This window comes from Macaca mulatta, chromosome 14 (assembly GCF_049350105.2).
Source record: "Macaca mulatta isolate MMU2019108-1 chromosome 14, T2T-MMU8v2.0, whole genome shotgun sequence".
NCBI lineage: Eukaryota > Metazoa > Chordata > Mammalia > Primates > Cercopithecidae > Macaca > Macaca mulatta.
In genome coordinates this window covers 109,340,091-109,362,003 of record NC_133419.1, presented here as the reverse complement: position 1 = coordinate 109,362,003, position 21,913 = coordinate 109,340,091, and the positions used below count along the sequence as shown (strand labels likewise).

Here is a 21,913-nt window from a genome sequence, read left to right as displayed (position 1 = left end):
GCTGGAGTGCAATGGCGCAATCTCAGCTCACTGCAACCTCTGCCTCCCGGGTTCAAGCAATTCTCCTGCCTCAGCCTCCTGTGTAGCTGGGATTACAGGCATCTGCCACTACACCTGGCTAATTTTGTATTTTTAGTAGAGACAGGGTTTCTCCATGTTGGTCAGGCTGGTCTCGAACTCCTGGCCTCAAGTGATCCACCCACCTTGGCCTCCCAAAGTGCTCGATTATAGGCGGGAGCCACCACACCTAGACAGTCTATTAAATCTTGAATTCAGACAGAGAACCCCTTGGCATAAGACTATAGATTTAAAAGATTATGCCAGACACAGTGGCTCATGCCTGTAATCCCAGCACGTTGGGAGGCTGAGGTAGGAGGATGACCTGAGCCCAGGAGGTTGAGGCCGCAGTGTACTGAGATCACACCACTGCACTCCAGCCTGGGTGTCAGAGTGAGATCCTATCTCAAATAAATAAATAAAAGATTAAAATTTATCTCAGTTCTGGGCCTAGGTCTTAAATTTGTCACCTTCTCATTGAATTTGAGAAAGCAACACAAATATTAAAAGAATACTTGTTCACAATGAGAACACCTGGACACAGGAAGGGGAACATCACACACTGGGGCCTGTCGTGGGGTAGGGGGAGCTGGGAGGGATAGCATTAGGAGATATACCTAATGTAAATGATGAGTTAATGGGTGCAGCACACGAACATGGCACATGTATACATATGTAACAAACCTGCACGTTGTGCATGTGTACCCTAGAACTTAAAGTATAACAAAAAAAAGAAAAAAAAAAAGAATACTTGTTCACTTCCAAAATGGTTTCCTAGTAAGTCAGGCATCTTTATAGAAGTCAACATCCTAAAGCAATGTTCATTGTTGTGGTGGTGGTTTTTTTCTCTTTTTTAGAAACAAAATTATCTTATGTACTGTTAAATCTGGTCATTACTTAATTGCTCTTTAAAATAAAAATGCAAAGAAACAGAAAATGTGTTTCCCATTAGGAAAAAAAGTCATCATGCTGTGCTGGGTAAGAAAGAGGGCTCTGACCAGGCACCATGGCTCATACCTCTAATCCCAGCACTTTGGGAGGCCGAGGCGGGCGGATCACCTGAGGTCAGGAGTTCGAGACCAGCCTGGCCAACATGATAAAACCCCATCTCTACTAAAAATACAAAAATTAGCCAGGCGTGGTGGTGGGCGCCTGTAATCCCAGCCACTCGGGAGGCTGAGGCAGGAGAATTGCTTGAACCCAGGAGGCAAAGGTTGCAGTGAGCCGAGATTGTGCCACTGCACTCCAGCCTGGGCGACAAAGAGCAAAACTACGTCTCAAAAAAGAAAAGGAAAGAAAGAGGGCTCTGGATCCAGACAGCCTTTGCCCAACTCCTAGCTCAGCAACTAACTGTGTATTCTGACTTCTCTGTACCTCCATCTTCTCATCTGTAAAATGGGAGTAGCCATAATGTCCATCTCAGAAGAGTGAAGTATCTAAATGAATTAACATGCACAAAGATCAAGCCTGACACAGAATAAACAGTGCAACAAACATAGCTATTATATTTTACGTGTTATGTTGTGCTCAAATGCAAATCCACTAATACGTAATTTTTTCTAGGCTACCTGAGGGACGAAGATGTAAAGCATTGATTCTATGTAATCATAGAAAACGGTTTCTATTTTTCTTCAATAATGCACTAACGAAGAAACGTCTTTCTATGGTGAATTAGAAATAGATCTTCTCAAGATATCAAAATCTAATGGCAAATGTGCTGTTGATTTTTCCTCCTGGTAAAAGTTAGGCCCTTCTTCAAAGAAATCATTTCAAATTATTTCCACAGATGCGACGGCCACGCAGGACTTCCCGTGCCTGTGAGGGGAGCTGCTGTGGTAAGTAACCAGATAACTACCGGTTACCCTAAGAAATTCAGAATTTATGTCATCCCAGGGTGGCTACCTATTTAAGTAGTATTCCCTTCGGCTCAGTTTTAAATTTATTTTAGAAGCTTGGATTTCTCCTCAAGAGTTCAAATTTTCCGAATTATATTTGGCTTCCAGTTGACTTTGGTACTGGAATTCGCCAGGAAGGAGTGAGGCCATCATGTTTCCACTCACGCCATCAGTGGCATCTCTGATATTTTTCCACGTGTTGCTCCCGTACAGCCCTAAGGGGTTGGGCAGAGGAGGCGGCCAGAGGAGGAGCCACAGCCACGTTTGCCAGCCAGGATAGGTCTGGACCAGACCCTTTCTGAGTGTGGTTATCATTTGTACTCAAAGAGGAAACCACTCATAGGTGAGATGCAGGAGCAAGTTTGCATGAAGGTTGACCCAGTGAGATGCTTCCTCAGAGGCTAAAATTTAAATTTGTCACCGTGTTCAGATGCTGATAAGATAAAGAAGCTTAAGAGTTCTGTTTCTGCTTTTTCATGGTCATAACTTTTGGTCTACACATGCCTGTGTCTTCCTGTGTAACTTGTATGGTTTGGAGCTAAAAGAAATGGAGAGTTTTGGAAGGCACCTTTAGGAAGGTTTTGAAAGTGTGCAGGAGGAAAGCAAATATATTTATCAGTGGATCAAAGCCTTAGTACTGGGACCTCCCTTTTTCTTTCTCTCTGTCTCTCTTTCTGCTCTCTCTCTGTCTCCCTCTCTCTTTGCAAAAAGCGTGAGGTAAAATTCTGGTGAGGAGGAGTGCATTAAACAGAGGTTTTTTTTTGTTTTTTTTTTTGGAGACAGTTTCTTACTCTGTCACCCAGACTGGAGTGCAGTGGTACAATCTTGGCTCACTGTAACCTCTACCTCCAGGGTTCAAGCAATTCCCCTGCCTTAGCTTCCCAATTAGCTGGGATTGCAGGGCCACACCACCATGCCCAGCTATATTTTTAGTAGAGACAGCGTTTCACCATATTGGCCAGGCTGGTCTTGAACTCCTGGCCTCAAGTGATCCTCCTGCCTCAACCTCCCAAAGTGCTGGGATTACAGATGTGAGTCACTGTGCCCGTCTGGAAACAGAGGTTCTTTACACTACTTCTTTCTGGATAACACTGATCCCTATTTTTCTCCTGTATGTGCCTCAGCCCTAACCATGACACCAGCATTAAAAATTGCTACACTCTAATGGAGAACTTGCTGTCCTCCAGGCACTTGACATAGATCATTTCATTTAATCCCCAGAGAAACTCTATAAAATAGGTACTATTATTCTCCCCCATTTAAAGATGAGGAAATTGAGGTTTAAAGAGTTAAAGATCACACTCCAGGTCACCCTGGTAATAGACTCAGGATTAGAAAGCCTGGGTTTCTGGAACTCCACAGCGGGAAGTCAGTAATGCCAGCAGCTCCTCAGCTCTGATGCCCTATTTGCACATGGACCCCAGTTGCTCCCCACCTGCAGAGACTCTGCTTTAACTGAGCAGTGGACTGAAGTGGCGTGACCCCCCCATCCAGCTCTGCCCTCTGAGAGGACAGAGCCCTGCCCCAGGATGCTTCTGTACAGAATGCTTCTGTACTCTCGGTTCTCCTAGGGCAAGTGTTCAGATTGACCATCCTCTGCCGTTTGAGAGCCATGGGGTCTGAAGCAGAAAAGGCATGTAAAAGGAAAGGCAAACGCCTGGAAGAAGTGGAGCTAATTTGAAGTTTTGGTGACTTGAAAATCCAGTCTAGGGATTAATAGACATCTTACTTTGACAGTCCTGATTCCCACTTGCACGTAACCATTTCACTGCTTGGAGCATGTCAATCTAAAAGGCAAGAGCTAGGTGAATAAGTGAAATGGAACCCAGTGATTGTTGCTCCCCATGAATAGCTATTATGAAAAGGAAGAGAGAGGCTGGGAAGAGTGGCTCATGCCTATAATCCCAACACTTCGGGAGGCCAGGGTGGGAGGACTGCTTGAAGCCAGGAGTTTGAGATCAGCTTGGGCAACATAGTGAGACCCTGTCTCTACAAAAAAAAAAAAAAAAAAAAAGCTTTTAATTAGCTAGGTGTGGTGGCACACACTTGTAGTACCAGCTAATCAGGAAGCTGAGGTGGAAGGATCACTTGAGCCCAGGAGTTGGAGGCTGCAGTGAGCTACGGTTGCATCACTGTACTACAGCCTGGGCAACAGAGAGAGACCCTGTCTAAGGAAGAAAGAAAGAAGGAAAGAAGGAAAGAAGGAAAGAAGGAAGGAAGGAAGGAAAGAAAGAAAGAAAGAAAGAAAGAAAGAAAGAAAGAAAGAAAGAAAGAAAGAAAGAAAGAAAAGAGGGAGGGAGGGAGGGAAGGAAGGAAGGAGAGAGAGAAAATAATAAAAGGAAAAAATAATAAAAGTACTATCTCTAAATTTTTTAAGTACTATCTAAAATAAGGCTTCTACATGACATGTAGATTTCTCTTACTTACTCAAGGAAGTTCTAGCCCCTCAACCCCACAGAGAGCCGGAAATTGACCACTGATGCCATAGCAATTCTCCCCAAGATGTGAGGTGATGAGCATCTCATCACTTGGTTGGCAGCCTGGCAGTAGTGGTACAAGCAGATTCCACCATTTCATGGGAAGTTGTACTATATTATTAGATGATCTTCCACTTAAAAAAGAAGCTGCTACTTAAACATTTGCATAAGCTTAAAAGAAGCAAAAGAAACACAGAAATTTCAGAAAACATAGAAATTTTAGAGCTAGAGAAACACTTAGGGATCATCTAGCCCAGGGTTTCTCTCAACCTCAGCACCACTGACATTTTGGACTCCTGTGTATTGCAGGATGTTTAGGAGCATGCCTGGGCCACTTGACTACTCCTTATCCCTGAACAAACTCTGGCTACTGTCCAGTGATACTGCCAGCTCTGTACCCTTAGGAACACACCTCCAATGTGGCACTTCTTACACTGGGCTCTTTGTCCAGATTGGTGTGAGCTCCTCAGGCAGGGCCTGTGTATTAGTTTGAATTTATGCTGCTGATAAAGAGATATCCGAGACTGGGTAATTTAAAGAAAAAGGGGCTTAATGGACTCACAGTCCCATGTGGCTGGGGAGGCCTCACAATCATGGTGGAAGGTAAAAGTCACATGTTACATGGTGGCAGACAAGAGAGAATGAGAGCCAAGCTAAAGGGGAAGCCCCTTATAAAACCATCAGATCTCGTGAGACTTATTCACTACCACGAGAACAGTATGGGGGAAACCGCCCCCGTGATTCAGTCATCTCCCCCTGGGTCCCTCCCACAACACGTGGGAATTATAGGAGCTACAATTCAAGACAAGATTTGGTTGGTGACACAGCCAAACCATATCAGCCTGTGTATCCCCACTGCCTGGCGCAAACTGAGCACTCAGTAACTGAAAGAAGAAATGAATGAGTGGTTTTAAGCTGCAGCTACGTTGGTGGATATGACCTGTGCAGGAAAACAGACATGGAACAAATTCAGGAACACCTTGAAAAATTAATTTGTTGATTTTACCAAGGCATTTGATAGTATCAGTGAGTTTAGGCTTCAGCTCTGACAGCTGTTCCACAGGTTTGGCTGCCCTAAGAAGTTCTCAGGTACTCTAAGGCTACTCTATGACAGAGGTTTGTTTGTCCAGTCAGGTCAGAATGGCAGACAATATCAGTAGAGTGAATTGGAGTTGTGTAAAAGGCCTCATTTTGTTCAGCCTATTTTATGTACCATGTAACTGAGATCCTGAAAGCCAGCATTTTGTAACTGGTCTCTCATCCTGTGGGATACTTTTCTACCTCATTTGGCTGCCAGCATCAACAGGAGTCCTCCAGGAAATTCTCTATAACCACAAAAGAATAGTAGCAGCAACAGTGAGGATTATTAAGTGCTAGACCTCGTTCTAAATGCATCACAGCTATTAATATTAATTCACCCAATTCTTACAGCAACCCTATGCAATGGGTATTGTTACTGTTGCTGTTATTTTCCTTTTACCAAGAAAGAAACGAAGGTACAATGGGATTAGATAACTTGCCCAAAGTCGTATAAATATTAATGGGCAGAGCCAGGACTGGAACCTATGTAGAGCTCATGTGCTTAACCACTATGCTGTCCTGCCTCCAACATGCTTTTCTGAAGCCTAATATTACAATTCTTCAGTGTCTCAATTTCTGTAATAATATATACTAGTCATCTTATATAATTAGTTTTCTTTATTTTTTGAGATGGAGTCTCACTCTGTCACCTAGGCTGGAGTGCAGTGCCACAATCTTAGCTTGCTGCAACATCTGCCCCCAGGGCTTAAGCGATCCTCCCACCTCAGCCTCCCAAGTAGCTGAGACCATAGACATGTGCCATCAAGCCTGCTAAGTTTTTGTATTTTTGGTAGAGACAGGGTTTCACCATGTTGCCCAGGATGGTCTTGAACTCTGGAGCTCAAGCGATCTGCCCACCTTGGCCTCCCAAAATGCTGAGATTACAGGCGTGAGCCACCACACCCAGCCTTATATAGTTAGTTTTCTACCTTGGTATATCATAAATCAGTTCATAACTATGTGCAAAGTATCATGCCATATACAATGAAAGGCATGGAATATCTCAGACAAGGTTCCTTTCTTCAGAGAGTTTACCATCTAACTGAAGATATATACATTAGTGAAATAACAGCAAAAAAAAAAAAAAATGGAAAGAAGAGGCCTTGGGATCAGATCATATGAGTATGAGTAGCCAGTGCCACCATATAGATTATTAATGTGACTTCAGTAAGGCACTTACATGAGATACAGTTTCCTCATCTGAAAAAATGGGAATGATAATTCCTAGTTAATTCACAAATTTGTTATAAGGATTCAGTGAGAGAGGATAGTTTTAAGTATATTAAAAATAAATGAGTAATTTTGTTCAAATACAAGAAAGTTGGAGGCTGGGCTTGGTGGCTCATGCCTGTAATCCCAGCACTTTAGGATGCCAAGGTGAGAGAGGGTTGCTTGAGCCCAGGAATTTGAGACCAGCCTGGGCAACATAGCAACCCCATTTCTACAAAAAATTAAAAAATTAGTCAGGCGTGGTGGCACACATGTGTAGCCCCAGCTACTCAAGAGGCTGAAGTGGGAGGATTGCTTGAGCGGGGAGTTCGGGGTTACAGTGAGCTGTGATTGCACCACTGCACTCCACCCTGGGAGATGGAGCAAGTCCCTGTCTAAAAAAAAAAAAAAAAAAAATTGGAAAGGATTTTGACACAGTTGTGCTACAAAGAGGTGTTTGAACCTCCTCATCTTCTAGGCCAGGGATGGGAAATAGGCTTCACCTTTTATGACAACTCCAAAGCGTGGAGCATTATTTTGAGGGGGCTTCTAAGTCCAAAACTGAGCCCTGAGGAGGATCAGTCAGTGTCTGCTCTGGGCCCTGGAGAGATGTACTTCTCTTCTAGGTCATAAGAAACTTCAGGAGCCTCCCAGCAGCTCTATGGTCTGTGTTTGGCTTCAGAGAATGCGAGAATGCCTGCTACAGGGATGTAATGCACTAATAAGCCAAGAGCTGCAAAACTTGATCATGAGTAGAATGAGGTATTTCAGCATTGGCTCTGGAATCTGACAGACTGGAAATGAACCTCCTCCCCCCACCAGTGTGACCAAAGGCAAATGACCTGACCTCTTGAAACTTCAATTTTCTCAAAGTAGGGATAATAAGAATACCAACTCCACAGGGTAGTTAAAACTAAATGAACTGAAGTAACTCACATAAAGCCCTTAACACATTGCCTAGAATAATCAATGTTCAGTTGCTGCTGCTAACAACAATAATAATATCTCACACATAGCTTAAATAAAAATTAGGAGTCTATAGGGTAGTGATAGTTTTCAATCTTTATGTCTGATACCTACTATTGACTAACAGTTCCTTTTGTTTTTTTTTAATCACTAACGTCACCCTTGCAGAGTTACAGTTGAGTGTAAATGAAACCTCAGTATTTTCTCTTGTTAGCCGTATAATTTACATCTCTGTGTGTTGAAAGCATCCTGAACATGTTGTTTGACTAGGGTAGGTCTTGAAGTAGAGGGTCTGGGCGAAATAAAACCAGAGGAAATTACACTCAGGGTCTCTAGAAGGTAGTAATTCTTCCCAACCTAGAGAGGGTCATCTCTTCACATGACCCCTCAGTTCATGTACTTTTCATTTCACTGTAAATTATCATTACAAAGGCATGTGATCCTGGGGGCCACAAGGAATGTACTGGTGTACATACACAGAGAAAAGATTGTTTGGGTGTTAAATGGTCGAGAATGCCTGCTGTTCTCGTAATCAGATATATCTACTTTGCACCAACTACCAAAACTGAAGATTTGAGAAGAATGGATTTATAAGATCTGTAATGAATTGTTATATCACTAACAACAATTAGTGATGTAGGGTAACCTCTGAGTTGGACAGACAAAAGGGAACAATTTGATGTAGGGTAAAAAGAATTAACTTTAACTGATCTGATTTCTCAAATGATTAGTTTGAGGTTTTATTACCTCCAATCAGTATCCCATTATAATTGTGTTTTGCTTTTAACATTTGTTTACTTCCGAATTTTATGTAAGTATGCTAAATCATATTCAGTGACCAATAAGTTATCATGGGAGCACTCCTTTCTTATTAATAAATCTCCTTTGTGAGTGGTCAACCGTGGCTTGCTCATAGAACTGAAAACCATAGGTCAATGAAATTTGGGCAGGTTTCTGTAGGAAATAACTGACCTAGACCTTGAGAAAGAAAACAAGCAGGAGTGAAAACACAAGGTCGTGAGAAATGTAGGGGTTAAGAGAACCGGCACCGTGGAATCGGACAGACCTGTTATGGAGAAATTAAGAAGTTGGAGCTTTGGAAAGGATGGGCGTGTGGTCTTAGGCTTGAAAGATGAGATGAAATGATGAAATGTAGTGGTGAAGGTCAAATAGAAAGGGAAATTTTGAGGTGGGAGAGAGGGATTCAAGAGGCAAGGACTGGGTAGCAGAGTGAGCTGAAAATAAAGACTGTAAAGGGAAGTGGGTGAGTGTAGGATGAGTTAAAGTGCAGTCATGAGTGACAGAGCCAGTTTGACAAAGGAAATGCAAATGGAGTTTTGGCACAAGAAAGTGAAGGCTTGGGAGTGGATAATGTTCGCAAGGTTCTGAAGACAAAAGCTTGAAAGTAGGGCAGTGATTAGATTTTATGAAATTAAGATGAACATTTGTTAGTAAAAATAATAATAATAATAATAATAATAGCTGGGCGAGGTGGCTTACGCCTGTAATCCCAGCACTTTGCAGGGCTGAGGCAGGAGGATTGCCTGAGGTCAGGAGTTCAAGACCAGTCTGGCCAATATGGTGAAACCCCATCTCTACTAAAAATACAAAAAAATTAGCCAGGTGTAGTGGCGGGCGCCTGCAATCCAGCTACTCGGGAGGCTGAGGCAGGGGAATTGCTTGAACCAGGGAGGTGGAGGTTGCAGTGAGCCGAGGTTGCACCACTGCACTCCAGCCTGGGCGACAGAGCTAGACTCCACCTCGAAAAAAATAAATAAAATAAAAAATAATAATAAAGGAAAACAAATTTAGTTCTATATCATTCTCCTAAATCCTTTCATTGAAAACTAGCAATAGGTTTTCTTTTAAGCCATTTATTATTTATACAGTCATACCCTTGAGTGCCTTCGTTTCAGAACTACCAAATCAGCTCCTTATGGCCGTCTGAGGGATTCTACCATTCTAGATAGGCAGTCCACAACCTTTTTGGCACCAGGGACCCACTTCATGGAAAACAACTTTTCCACGGAAAGGGCTGGTAGATGGTTTGGGAATGAAACTTCCACCTCTGATCATCAGGCATTAGATTCTCATAAGGAGAGCACAACCTACATCCTTCGCATGTGCAGTTCATAGTAGGGTTCGCCCTCCTGTGAGAATCTAAGGCCTAATCCCGGGGCTAAGCTGACTGGAAGCAGAGCTCAGGAGGTAATGCTCGCCCCTTACCCCACACTGTGCAGCCTGATTCCTAACAGGCCACAGATCAGTACCAGTCTGCGGCCCAGGGGTCAGGGACCTCTATTCTAGATGACCTCTAATGGAAACACATTTTTCCCCCTAAATCCTCAGGTTCACAATTTATTTTTATTTTTTATTTATTTTATTTTATTTCATATATTTTTTTGAGACAGAGTCTCCCTCTGTCTCTCAGCTTGGAGTACAGTGGTGTCATCTTAGCTCACTACAACCTCCACCTGCCCGGTTCAAGCGATTCTCCTGCCTCAGCCTCCCAGGTAGCTGGGATTACAGGCATCTGCCACCACGTCCAGCTAATTTTTGTATTTTTGTTTTCTTGTGGGGTTTCTTTTTTATTTTTTTTTGAGATGGAGTCTTGCTCTGTTGCCCAGGCTGGTGTGCAGTGGCGTGATTTTAGCTCACTACAACTTCCGCCTTCCAAGTTCAAGTGATTCTCCTGGCCCAGCTTCCGGAGTAGCTGGGATTATAGGCACTGGCCACCACATCCAGCTAATTTTTGTATTTTTAGTAGAGACAGGGGTTTCACCATGTTGGCCAGGCTGGTTTCGAACTCCTGGCCTCAAGTGATCTGCCCACCTTGGCCTCTCAAAGTGCTGGGATTACAGGTATGAGCCACCGCACGCGGCCAAGTTCACAAATCTTAAGGTCCACCAAGAGTTCTAGCTAACAGAGTCTTGAAAAAAACGTACATCGTTAGGAAATCCAAAATCCAAGCCATTGGAGCCATGGAGACAGCACTCCAAACTCGAGAGGGGTCAATTTCTTTCCTCTCTGCAAGAAACCCCCACTAAGATCTATGTAATGCTGTTACTGCACCCCACCACTTACCCAAAGTTAGCCTTTGGTTGGAAGGTTTCCTTAGTATTGTTCCTTCCGTGGTGGCCAGGAAGATGTTACCAGAAAAAGGTCTGGATCCAGAACCCCAAGAGAGGGTTCTTGGATCTCGCACAAGAAGGAATTCAGGGCGAGTCTGTAAAGTGAAAGCAAGTTTATTAAGAAAGTAAAGGAATAAAAGAATGGCTATCTCATAGACAGAGCAGCCCCGAGGGCTGCTGGTTGCCCATTTTTATGATTATTTCTTGATGATATTATGCTAAACAAGGGGTGGCTTATTCATTCCTCCCCTTTTTAGCCCATATAGGGTAACTTCCTGACATTGCCATGCCATTTGAAACTGTCATGGCGCTGGCGGGAGTGTAGCAGTGAGGACAACAGGAGAGGTCCCTCTTGTTGCCATCTTGGTATTTGGTGGGTTTTAGCCGGCTTCTTTAGTGCAACCTGTTTTATCAGCAAGATCTTTATGACCTGTACCTTGTGCCAACCTCCAGTCTCATCCTGTGACTTAGAATGCCTTAACCGGCTGGGAATGCAGCCCAGTAGGTCTCAGCCTTATTTTACCCAGCCCCTATTCGAAATGGAGTTGCCCTGATTCAAACACCTCTGACAGTGCTGTGTCAAGTTTGTAGGAAACTTTGGCAGAGAGAGGCTCAGTACCTTGCCTGAAGTCTCATCATTGAAAGAATTAATGTAGGTATAGAGAAGTTGCAGGTCAGTTACAAATGGCAAAAACAACACATTGTAAATTGAGAAATAAATATTAGAAAAATGGATTTGTAGTCCTTAGACTAATATTTTTAAGCTTGGGACAGTTTTGTGGGAGCGTGTGAGTATTTTGACTGGTGAAGGCTCAGAAATAATATTGTGTTCTCTACTTTAAAATTAGCAGACAAAAATATACAGTTCACCTCTGGAAAATCAACTAGTTGACAGTGCATTTGTCCCAAAGCCAGCAGTCATGAGGGAGGAGAGTGGCATGCCTCCGCCGTGGGATGCTTCACTGCTGGAGAATGAGTTTTTCCAAGGTAAGTTCATGCATTAAATTGCCTTTGCAACTACTGGTACTAAAGGAAGTAAACAATAACTAGTTTGTATTAAACTACTCAAAACATATCAAACGCTGTACTTTAATTTTTATGTCCTCCTGTTTAGCTTATTTGAAGAGGATGCTGACATGTTATTAACACAAGTATTAAGAACTTATGATTAAATATAATCTGAGCAAATATTCTCAAATCAAGGACTGATAAATATATGGAGTAGTAATAATGTTTAATATTTAACCACAGGGGTCAGGAGTTCGAGACCCCATCTCTACTGAAAATAATACAAAAATTAGCTAGGCATGGTGGCATGCACCTGTAATCTCAGCTACTCGGGAGGCTGAGGCAGGAGAATTGCTTGAACCTGGGAGGCAGAAGTTGCAGTGAACTGAGATCGTGCCACTGCATTCCAGCCTGGGTGAGAGAGCAAAACTCCATCTTGGAAAAAAAAAAATTAACCTCAGGTAAAAAGGAAATATGTCTTTAGGAAATACATCTACAAAGTTTGCTGTTTAATAGACTTTTATTGTTCCAGATTAGGACCGAAATACACTGTGATAAAATCTAATTCATTAGACAATTAACCTTGTATGATGATAAAAACTGAAACAGGTTCCAAAAGCAGTGGCATTCCAAATGCACGTGTACCTTATCACTATCTGATCATAGTTCACTTTTACAAAGGTTATTCTGTATAAGCCTAACCATTTGAAAAGTTAACTCTGAACTCGCCACCAGCTTCACCTTGAGGAACTACATTTAGTTTGCAAAGGCAGTACCATCGCCTGGCCCCTATCGTGTGGTACAGCAGTCGGGAAGACAGTCAGCTGGACAGTCAACATAGGGGCTTTCTTCAGTCAGATGCATCCTGGCAGAGAACAGAGGAAAATCTTTGTTCCAAAAGAAGGTTTTTTTGGAAGAGGAGAGCTACTGTTTATGGAATGAAAAAAGTAATAATAATGTGGCCTTTCTGAAAATAATGTAGAGAAGCAGAACAGGAATTGTTCTGATGTCAGGAGTGGTGAGTAAATAGCATTGTTAATCTGGGATTCTAAGTGGCTTTAATTTAAAATCCTGTCATGGGAATGTTAAGAGTGGTTACCTCTAGGTAGAATTCCTGGTGATTTACCTATATTGTTATACTTTTCTGTATTTTCTGTTGTAAATACATTCTGCTCTTGTAGTCAGCCAAGACTTTAAGGGGAAAGAAAAACATAAACAGCTTGAAAGGGAGAATGGACATCAAAGAGATTTTCATTATAATTTGTTTTAAAGATAGATTTTTATTCATTATGCAGTTTTGTTTTGTTTTGTTTTGTTTTGTTTGCCCCCACCTTATACCTCAGCATTGCTTATTTTATTGTGGCTATAGGGAACAAATTATTTCAGGTCCTAGGGAAAAATAAATATTTTTCACTAAAACATTGACAGATTTATTCCCTAAAGAATTCCTTAATTACATAACCTTAACGTTCAAGATCAGTTTTTCTTTTGGTTGTACAAACTTAATAACACCAACTTGCAAATAAAATAGGATAGGGAAAAATCCAGAACAGATTTTTTTAAATCCCTTTGGCATCTGCCCTAACATAATTGGCATGTTGTATGTACATTTCACCTATGTGTTCTCAGACACTTACATTTCCTGTCATTATACAGTTGAAATAAAATTTGTAATTTCTTCATATTTATTGAACATGAATATACTAAACTATAGCTATTATAGAGTAGGTCTTAGAGAGTCTACAAACCTCAAAAGATTATGATTCTATTCAAAGTCTAATGGGTTTTTATTGAGGAAAACATGTCAAGTACAATTAAATTGATACAATTCAAAGAAAAGCCAACTGTGTCACCAAAAGGTAACACAGGCTTGTCTGAGATCACAGAGGCTGTGGTCCTAGAGAGCAAGAGCCCTGGGTCTGGGCTTGGTCTAGGTCTTCAGTTATCATAAGGAGGCCCCTGGGCACTGACTTTGACATCACCCCCAACTTTGCTCCTGAGAGAAAAGTAATCATTATTTGACAACAGCAGCTTCACGTCTTTGTAAAACTATGAGCTCATCTCACAGTAAAATCATCTGTATGGTTCATAAAGAGCAAAATATGAAAAGTGAGGGGTTTTTTCCTGGTTTTTTTTTTTTTTTTTTTTTTTTGAGACAGAGTCTCGCTCTGTCGCCCAGGCTAGAGTGCAGTGGCACCATCTCGGTTCACTGCAAGCTCTGCCTCCCAGGTTCACACCATTCTCCTGCCTCAGCAGGAGAATTCTCAGCCTCCCAAGTAGCTGGGACTACAGGCGCCTGCCACCACACCCGGCTAATTTTTTGTATTTTTAGTAGAGACGGGGTTTCACCGTGTTAGCCAGGATGGTCTCAATCTCCTGACCTCGTGATCTGCCCGCTTTGGCCTCCCAAAGGGCTGGGATTACAGGCGTCAGCCACTGTGCCCGGCTAAAAAGTGAGCTTTTATGGCACAGAGGTTGCATTGCACAGTGGTCGTATGCATGGACACAGAGGTTGCATTGCACAGTGGTCTTATGCATGGACTCAGGAAACAGACGGTCTGGGTTCAAATCCCAGCGCTGTGTGATCTTAAGAATTTGCTTAATCTTTTCTTGCTTCCGTTTCCTCATTATAGAATAATAATAGTAATAGGACCAACCTTCTAAGGTGGTGTGAGGATTTAATGAGTTAATATATTAAGTGTTTAGGACTCTACCTGACACGCAGAAAGTGCTGTTTTATAGGAGTGTTAACAGGTATTAATTTTTCCAGAAAAAAAAAATCTACCATTGGTATATCATTTAATAATATTATCTGGCACTTTTAATTATATATATTGCTCGAATCCCCCATCCACCTAAGTATGTTCATAAATTAGGTGCTAAGCTTTTGGTGGTAATACTGTTTTACAGTACAACCTAGAAATCATATGCTACTTACAGAGGCTCGTTTCTATTATGATCCCAGGAGGTATACACAGCTGGAAATATTGTAGCAACCTAGTGACATGAAAGAAATGAAAAGACAAGGCTTAACAACACTAACAATTGTCTAGTTATTCAATGTCTGCATTATTAGTTCCCTTTTATTACTAGCCCATATCTTAGAAAAACTCAGTACGCTTTAGATGCACTAAAAAAAACCATGATTAAAATTCATTGTTACAAGAATATAGTTCTATTTCCTTAGGGCGTTATGGTAAGTTCACTTTGAAAAAAAGTGATTTGAAAAAACAGGAAATAAATTTTCACTATAGTCTTGTAAAAGTCAGACTATCTTAAAAATATAATCAAAATTCATGTTATAACATTTATGATAATATGATAAAAAATAAAATTATAAATGATTATGTTTCTTGAAAAGGAGCCTTCAATAACTCAAATTATTATTACACTGTAAAAACATATACAAAAAAGTTAATTCACATTCTCTTTTCAGTTTTAGATGACTTGGATAGCAAATTGGCTCAGGAACAGTCTGCAAGCTCAGTGAATACCAGAACACCCCTCAACTATGGATCAAGGACACAGTTCAGTCACTTTTATTCCAGTGGTAGCAGACATGGTAATATCACAGAAAGGCACAAAAAACACTATAATGAAACTTCCAATATGTCTATCTATGACATCCTAAGACCAGGAACTCCTAGGGAAGGTTATAAAACCTTTTCTCCTAGGACAAGGACAATTTATGATATGTACAGGACAAGGGAGCCCAGAGTCTTTAAAGAAGATTATGTGCAAAAGAATACTTTTGGAAGTACTTCGCTGTGTTTTGACAGCAGACAACGGTCGGCCTTACCAGCCACAGGGCATTTCACAGCAAGAAGCTTACATTTTCCAGCCACAGCTCAGAACAAGAGTGGGTTTATACCACCAAGGCACCAGCAGAGTCCAAAGAGAACTCCTTTATCATCCATCATATGGAACAGATCGGATTCCTCTAGAGATAGGGAGAACCAGGAAGAGTTCCTGAGGGCACCATCACCAATGGAAATTGATCCTGCTGACAAGTATGTGTATCCCAGGGGTTTTCAGGAGAATAGGAGATATGAATCGTACCATTCACAGAATGTTTACCAACGTGTTAGTTTAAATGTTCCCATGGAGAATGCAATGAGTCCTGACACTTTTGAGAACTCAGAGAATATGCCATTCTACCATCAAAGCAACCCATTTGCCAGGTCTTTCTTCAGCAATACCTTTGGACGAAGCGGAGAACAGAGGAGATTTGGACAAAGTCCTTTTTGGAGCCAACAGAAAGGACATTCTTTCTGGTCTGACTTTCATCAAAGCAGGAAATCATTCAGTTCTTCTGACAGAGACTTTGAAATGATTTCCATGGAAGCAAATAGTGCATCAGCCATTCATGGCCATAGTGTTTCTTCTGAACACTGGGAATCATTTTCTTCTGGTTATGGAACAGATGTTTCCAGAGTCCAAGAAGAGCCACATCCCTGGCAGTTTGATTTTCAGACATCCACACTGGAGAGCATGGTGGTATCACATGGTAATGAGACCAAATTGACTTCTCATTTTGGCACACCAAATGTTTGCTCCATGACTGGTTCAAGCTATCACGTCAAATCCGGTGAGTTGGTAAGCCAACAGGACAGTTCTCCCGTAGAAGTACATATAAACAAAGAAGCTTCCTCATTTGGAATTGCTCAGCCTCTAGCATCCTCATTCAAAACTTCCTTTCCCCAGACTTCTGATGACAGAAGGAATCCTCAGAGTCCCAACTTGCAGAATCCCACAGTCACTTTGCAGAAAATTATTCCTAATAAGCCTGCCTTTCATCCAATGAGAAGCCATACAGAAGTCACTGTGACCAACAGCAATTCAATTGACTCTCTGCCTCTTGCCAAAAGCCAGCCCATTATCTTGGTCACAGAAGTGAATAATGAGAAAGACTTAAATGAATCTATTTCAGAAGAAGACAAACAGCTAAGCAAGATGGACCAGACAAACAAGGTAGGTGAAGTACCCCAACCTGTTTCACAGAGAGGGATCTTAAACTCTTTACCTGATTTTCAAAATCCTTTCTCCCAGGACTCAGCCAAGAGCAACAGATTTGGTTTTAGTGCATCTACCACAATAAGTTCAAAAAAGTCACCCAGAGTCTTTTCCAGGAAAGATACCTCCAAAATGTATACACCACACAAAGATAAATCCAATGACATTAAACAAGATAAGAGGTTTACTGAGAACAGAAAACTTGGCTCAACGGCTTCCCTTCCTTTCATTCAGGAACACAGAACACCACCATCTTTCCCCAGGACAGACCAAGGTTGTCACCAGGAATTAACTGTAAGTAATGAAGATATTTCAAGCATTATTACAACCAACCACTGGAGCTCTGCACCAACTGATATTCAAAATGCACAGTCTCCAGAAAAGCCTGTTATTTTAGATACTGAGGGAGAACAATGTGCCACAATTCATTCTACCAACTGCGGCAAGTTGACTGCTGGCCACAAGACCTTGTGTGATTCTTTAGATCTGTCATCAGCTGCACTACCAGATTCCTCACCATCAAATAATTCTTCCCTTGATGCTCCTGTGGTTCCATCTACTACAGTGTTCTCCAGGAGAAGTCCTTCAGACAAAGATCCATCGCTAGGAGAAAGAGAAGAAAAAGACAATGCTGGGAAGAACCAAAAGAATCAGTTTATTTTAAGCCACTCAGAAAACCAAGAGAGAAATGATAGTCATGTGCCTACACATGATGAAGTGGTTGATGTCAAATGCCATTCACACTCTCCTTTTAGGAATGAAAGAGGAAAAGGAAAAATAAGGCATCATATATCCTGTATTGAAAAGTTAAGCAAAACAGAAAGTATATCAGTACCCACCAGTGATCACAGGAGCCTCATTGAAGCAAATCAAAGCAATTCCAAAGTTTCTGAGCTTGACACAATTTATTGTACCTTGCCAAGAAAATCAAACAGTTTTCTCGTACATGGCAGGCAGTCAGGAAGTAAAATAATGGCTGCTTCACTGAGGAATGGGCCACCTCCCTTCCAAATCAAAAATAATGTGGAAGATGCAATGGGGAACCATACATTAAACAAATTTAGTCCCAGTTCTCCTGAGTCAGCGAATGAATGTTCCAAAGTCATTTCAGACGCAGCCCTGGAAGCACCTGAAGCCACAGAGAGAATGACAAATGTAAAAAGCAGTGGCTCTACTTCCATTAGAAAAGGACCCCTTCCATTCCTCATTAACAGGGCTACGTCGTCTCCCTCAGGGGAGCCACATGCCTCAACTGGAAGAGAAGAAAGAAAAAAGCCATTGACCTCAGGCACGGATGCTTCTGAGCTAATGCCAAGGGCTTGGGAGAGAATCATTAGCCCTGTGGAAAGTGACTCATCTGTTAGAGATTGTTCTTTAACCAAACAACACCACCGAAAGGAAAACTCCCAAGAATGCACTGAGAAAGAGGGTAAAATGGCTGCCTCCAGGAGAAGTGTACTTGCCCTTTCAAATGAAGACCCTTTACCTTTTTGTTCAGACTTGTCAGGAAAAGAACGTGGGAAAACATTACATAAAGTTAAGACAACTAGTACATTTTCTGTTTCTGGTGATGACGACAATGTAAAATGTCTGGAAGTGGTCTCAATATATTATACTCTACCGAGGAAACCCAGCAAAAAATTCTGTAACCTCCTTCAACAGTATGCACAAAATACTAATTCACTTACAGAATCACCTCAAGTGGAGACTGAAACATTTCCTAATGCTTTAGAAAAAGACGAACAGAATTATTTTACACGAGAGCAGTCAGGAACACCGTCATGTGAAAATCTAAAGATGTCAGTCAACTCTGATCAGACGCTCACCTCTGAAAATATGACTGCCTTCCGATTATCAAATAGGGGGCCCCTAGTGCCTACATTACAGGAAATGGCTTCTGTTGAGGCAGCTGTTTCTCTTCCTGAAGAGGAATCTAAAGCTAGAGAGATTTTTTCAGATAATTTAGCTAAAGCACCTCTAGGTGATTCAGAAAACAAGAAAGAAAAAGGTAAAAAACTGCAAAGTGAAACCCTGCATACTTTATTGATGCCTCAGAGAAAAAATGTTTCCGAAGAAAAATCTGAAAATTGTCAACAATCCATTAATTCAAGTAACAGTGGTCCCTCTAGTCTTCCAGCTCTTTCAGAAGTTAATATTGGAAATTCCCAAGCCAGAAGAAATTCTTGGGAGTGTACAGGGAGTGGTAGAGCCATTCCTTTTACTGGAAGTGGGAAGTGTCCTCAGAAAGATCACACATCCACAACTGTAGGTGATGGCTCCAGTGGATCACAGCCTAGGGAAGGCAGAGGGGACATCGGAACCAACTGCCAAAAAATGACTAATAAAACACTTTCTCACTCAGAGAGTCAAGTCTTTGCTCTTACTCCAGCATTGCATAAACTACAGCTTGGTGAGGAGACTCAGTCAGATGAACTAAATTTAGAGAGTCTGCAGTCTGAACCCAGAGAATTACCTCAAAGAAGTCAGGAGGCAAATATGACAGAGAGCAGGAAGGCTGAAGATGAAATGCAGAAATCAGCTTGGGATCAACCTTCACTTCCTGAAGGAAACAATAAAAATAAAACCAACTCTGATGACCTAGTAAAGGGGGAAAATAGATCTTCAGTTAAACACAGATTGGCAGTCATGTCTAAAGCAAACAGAAAATTCCCAGCTAAAGATGTAAGCCCCAGAAGACATGTAGCTACTATCTTCCCCCAAAGTGGAAGCAGATCTGGCTTTGACCATTTATCTCTTGGCACAGTGGAGTGCAACCCACTGTTCCCTGAGCCTACTCCAAAATCTGCAGAGTCCATAGGCGAAAGCAGGTTGAGTGAGGATGGAAAGCATGTGAAGAAATCTGAGAACCCTATCCCCATTACTGTACTACCCAACAGAGAACCCTCTACACACATCAGCAACCAGAAGTCTAACAGCATTTCACAACGACATCAGAACGAGTTTAAAAATGTCTCAGAATCACCATCAAAGCATGAGATTTCTAAAGATGTCACAGTAGCTGAGAATTTAGAAAGAGAATCAGGAGCCCCATCCCCCATCACATTCACCAGCCTCAGGGAAGCAGAATTCTCTGACGATCAGAGGAGGCTGAGCCCTCCTTTTCCACTGGAGCCTGCACAGAAATCTAGAGTAAGCATCCCACTGGCCAGTTTGCGGCGGCAACAAAGGAGTGCTTCATCTCTGGAGTGGGAACCTGAGCCACACCTCTATCGTTCAAAGAGTTTAAAAAGCATTAATGTGCATGGCGATCTACTACGAAAAAGTCATCCTCCAAAAGTCAGAGAGCGCCATTTTTCTGAAAGCACGTCTATTGACAATGCCCTGAGTCGACTGACACTTGGAAATGAATTCTCTGTCAACAATGGGTACAGTCGAAGATTCAGATCTTTTTCTGAACTCCCCTCCTACGATGGAAATGAAAGTTGGGCTTATCGCAGCGGTACAAAAACAGGTCCCAGGTCTGCAACATCTATATACAGACCTATCGACTATGGGATCTTTGGGAAAGAACAACAATTAGCTTTCTTAGAGAATGTAAAGAGGTCACTTACACAAGGAAGATTATGGAAACCAAGTTTTCTTAAGAACCCTGGCTTCCTAAAAGATGATTTGAGGAACCCTCCCAACCCCTCAGAGTCGTTAAGCTCAAATTCTCCCAGTAGTCAGATGCCAGAAGATGGCTTATCTCCAAGTGAACCGCTTAATATCTATGAGGATGACCCAGTGGACTCAGATTGTGACACAGACACAACCACAGATGATGAATACTACCTGGATGAAAATGACAAAGAGTCAGAACTGTGAGGCTTTTTCATTAAAATGCTTTACCTTTTTCACCAAAAGCTTATAATGGAACTGAGGTGTATGTGTGCATGTACATGGGAGGATAAAAGATCTAGTCTGGGCAGTGTCTGCTCTGAAATGTCCCACATCTCCTTTTTTTCCTCCACACCCTATATAGATACTTCCTGAATGTTAGAACAATGAATTCTTGTTTTGGGATAGTCTCTGCTATTTTCTCTCTCTGTAAATGTTCTTAGCCTGCTTTTCTACCACTCCCACTTAATCCCTAATTCACTGTCTGATTTGGGCTTTCTGCTTTACTTCCCTCCTAACATTTTTCATCTTTAATTGTGATTTACAACCCTAATATCCCAGGCACACATACAAAACTTACTAATTACCCCGCAGAACTGTGAAACTCTGTATGGCTTCTTCCAGTCCACACCCTATACTCATGACATTAAATAAAAGGTAGGGATGATAACAGTGGGGTAAATATTATCATCCTGTTTGACTCATGAACATTTATGAAGTTTAAGGTGATGATCTTCTCTTTCAAACAAAGATAAAGGAATTTTTTTTTTTTTAACCTGAGAAACTGCAAAAAGGAAAAAAAAAAGATAAAGGAATTTTCTAAATACATCCTGTTATATCCGTAGTGGAGCCTGGGAGGCACATGGTCAAAGCATATGTTGAGGTTATAGATGAAGACCTGAATCCCTACCCTAGTAAGCCAATAGAAGGTTAGCACTCCTAGAAATTCCTCTGAAACTGTGGGGCACTGGCTGGATTATTAAGGGCTTTTAGTTAAGCCAAGGACTTAGGCCAGGCAACCTGGCCATACAGAGAGTTGCCTGGTCACAGAATTTCTGCATATGAAGAGAACATAGCTGAGGAGCAGAGAGAGGAAACAGGCATCCCTTCATGGGACCGACTTGTCTTTACTGCAGCTCTCTCAGCAACTGGCTTTTTCCATTTCCTCAGAACTATCCATTTTCACATTTTCTTTTGTTGCTGTTCTTGTTTTGTTTTGTTTTGTTTTGTTTTGTTTTTGTTTTTTGGAGATGGAGACTTGCTCTGTTACCCAGGCTGGAGTGCAGTGGCATGATCTCGGCTCACTGCAACCTCTGCCTCCTGGGTTCAAGCGATTCTCCTGCCTCAGCCTCCTGGGTAGCTGGGATCACAGGCACACCCAGGCGCATGCCACCACGCCCAGCTAATATTTTTGTATTTTAGTAGAGATGGGGTTTCACCGTGTTGCCCAGGCTGGTCT

At 41.9% G+C, this 21,913-nt stretch overlaps 1 protein-coding gene across 9 annotated transcripts in view; it reads left to right on the top strand.

The window, feature by feature from the left end:
- The window catches only part of EXPH5 (exophilin 5), an 86,300-nt gene extending 64,916 nt beyond the window's left edge, over positions 1-21,384 (top strand). For 2 of the 9 annotated variants that reach the window (XM_077964253.1, XM_077964257.1), the window contains 4 exons: positions 1,844-1,892; positions 11,667-11,802; positions 15,260-16,794; positions 17,071-21,384. In XM_077964253.1, coding sequence (XP_077820379.1) covers positions 1,844-1,892; positions 11,667-11,802; positions 15,260-16,794; positions 17,071-20,661 — 5,311 coding nt within the window. In that variant the 3' untranslated portion in view covers positions 20,662-21,384. Of the gene's footprint in view, positions 1-1,843; positions 1,893-11,663; positions 11,803-12,526; positions 12,842-15,259 lie in introns of those variants that run through there. The other 7 variants (XM_015115622.3, XM_077964256.1, XM_015115621.3 and 4 more) reach the window with 4 other exon arrangements.
- The last annotated feature ends 529 nt before the right edge of the window (positions 21,385-21,913 follow it).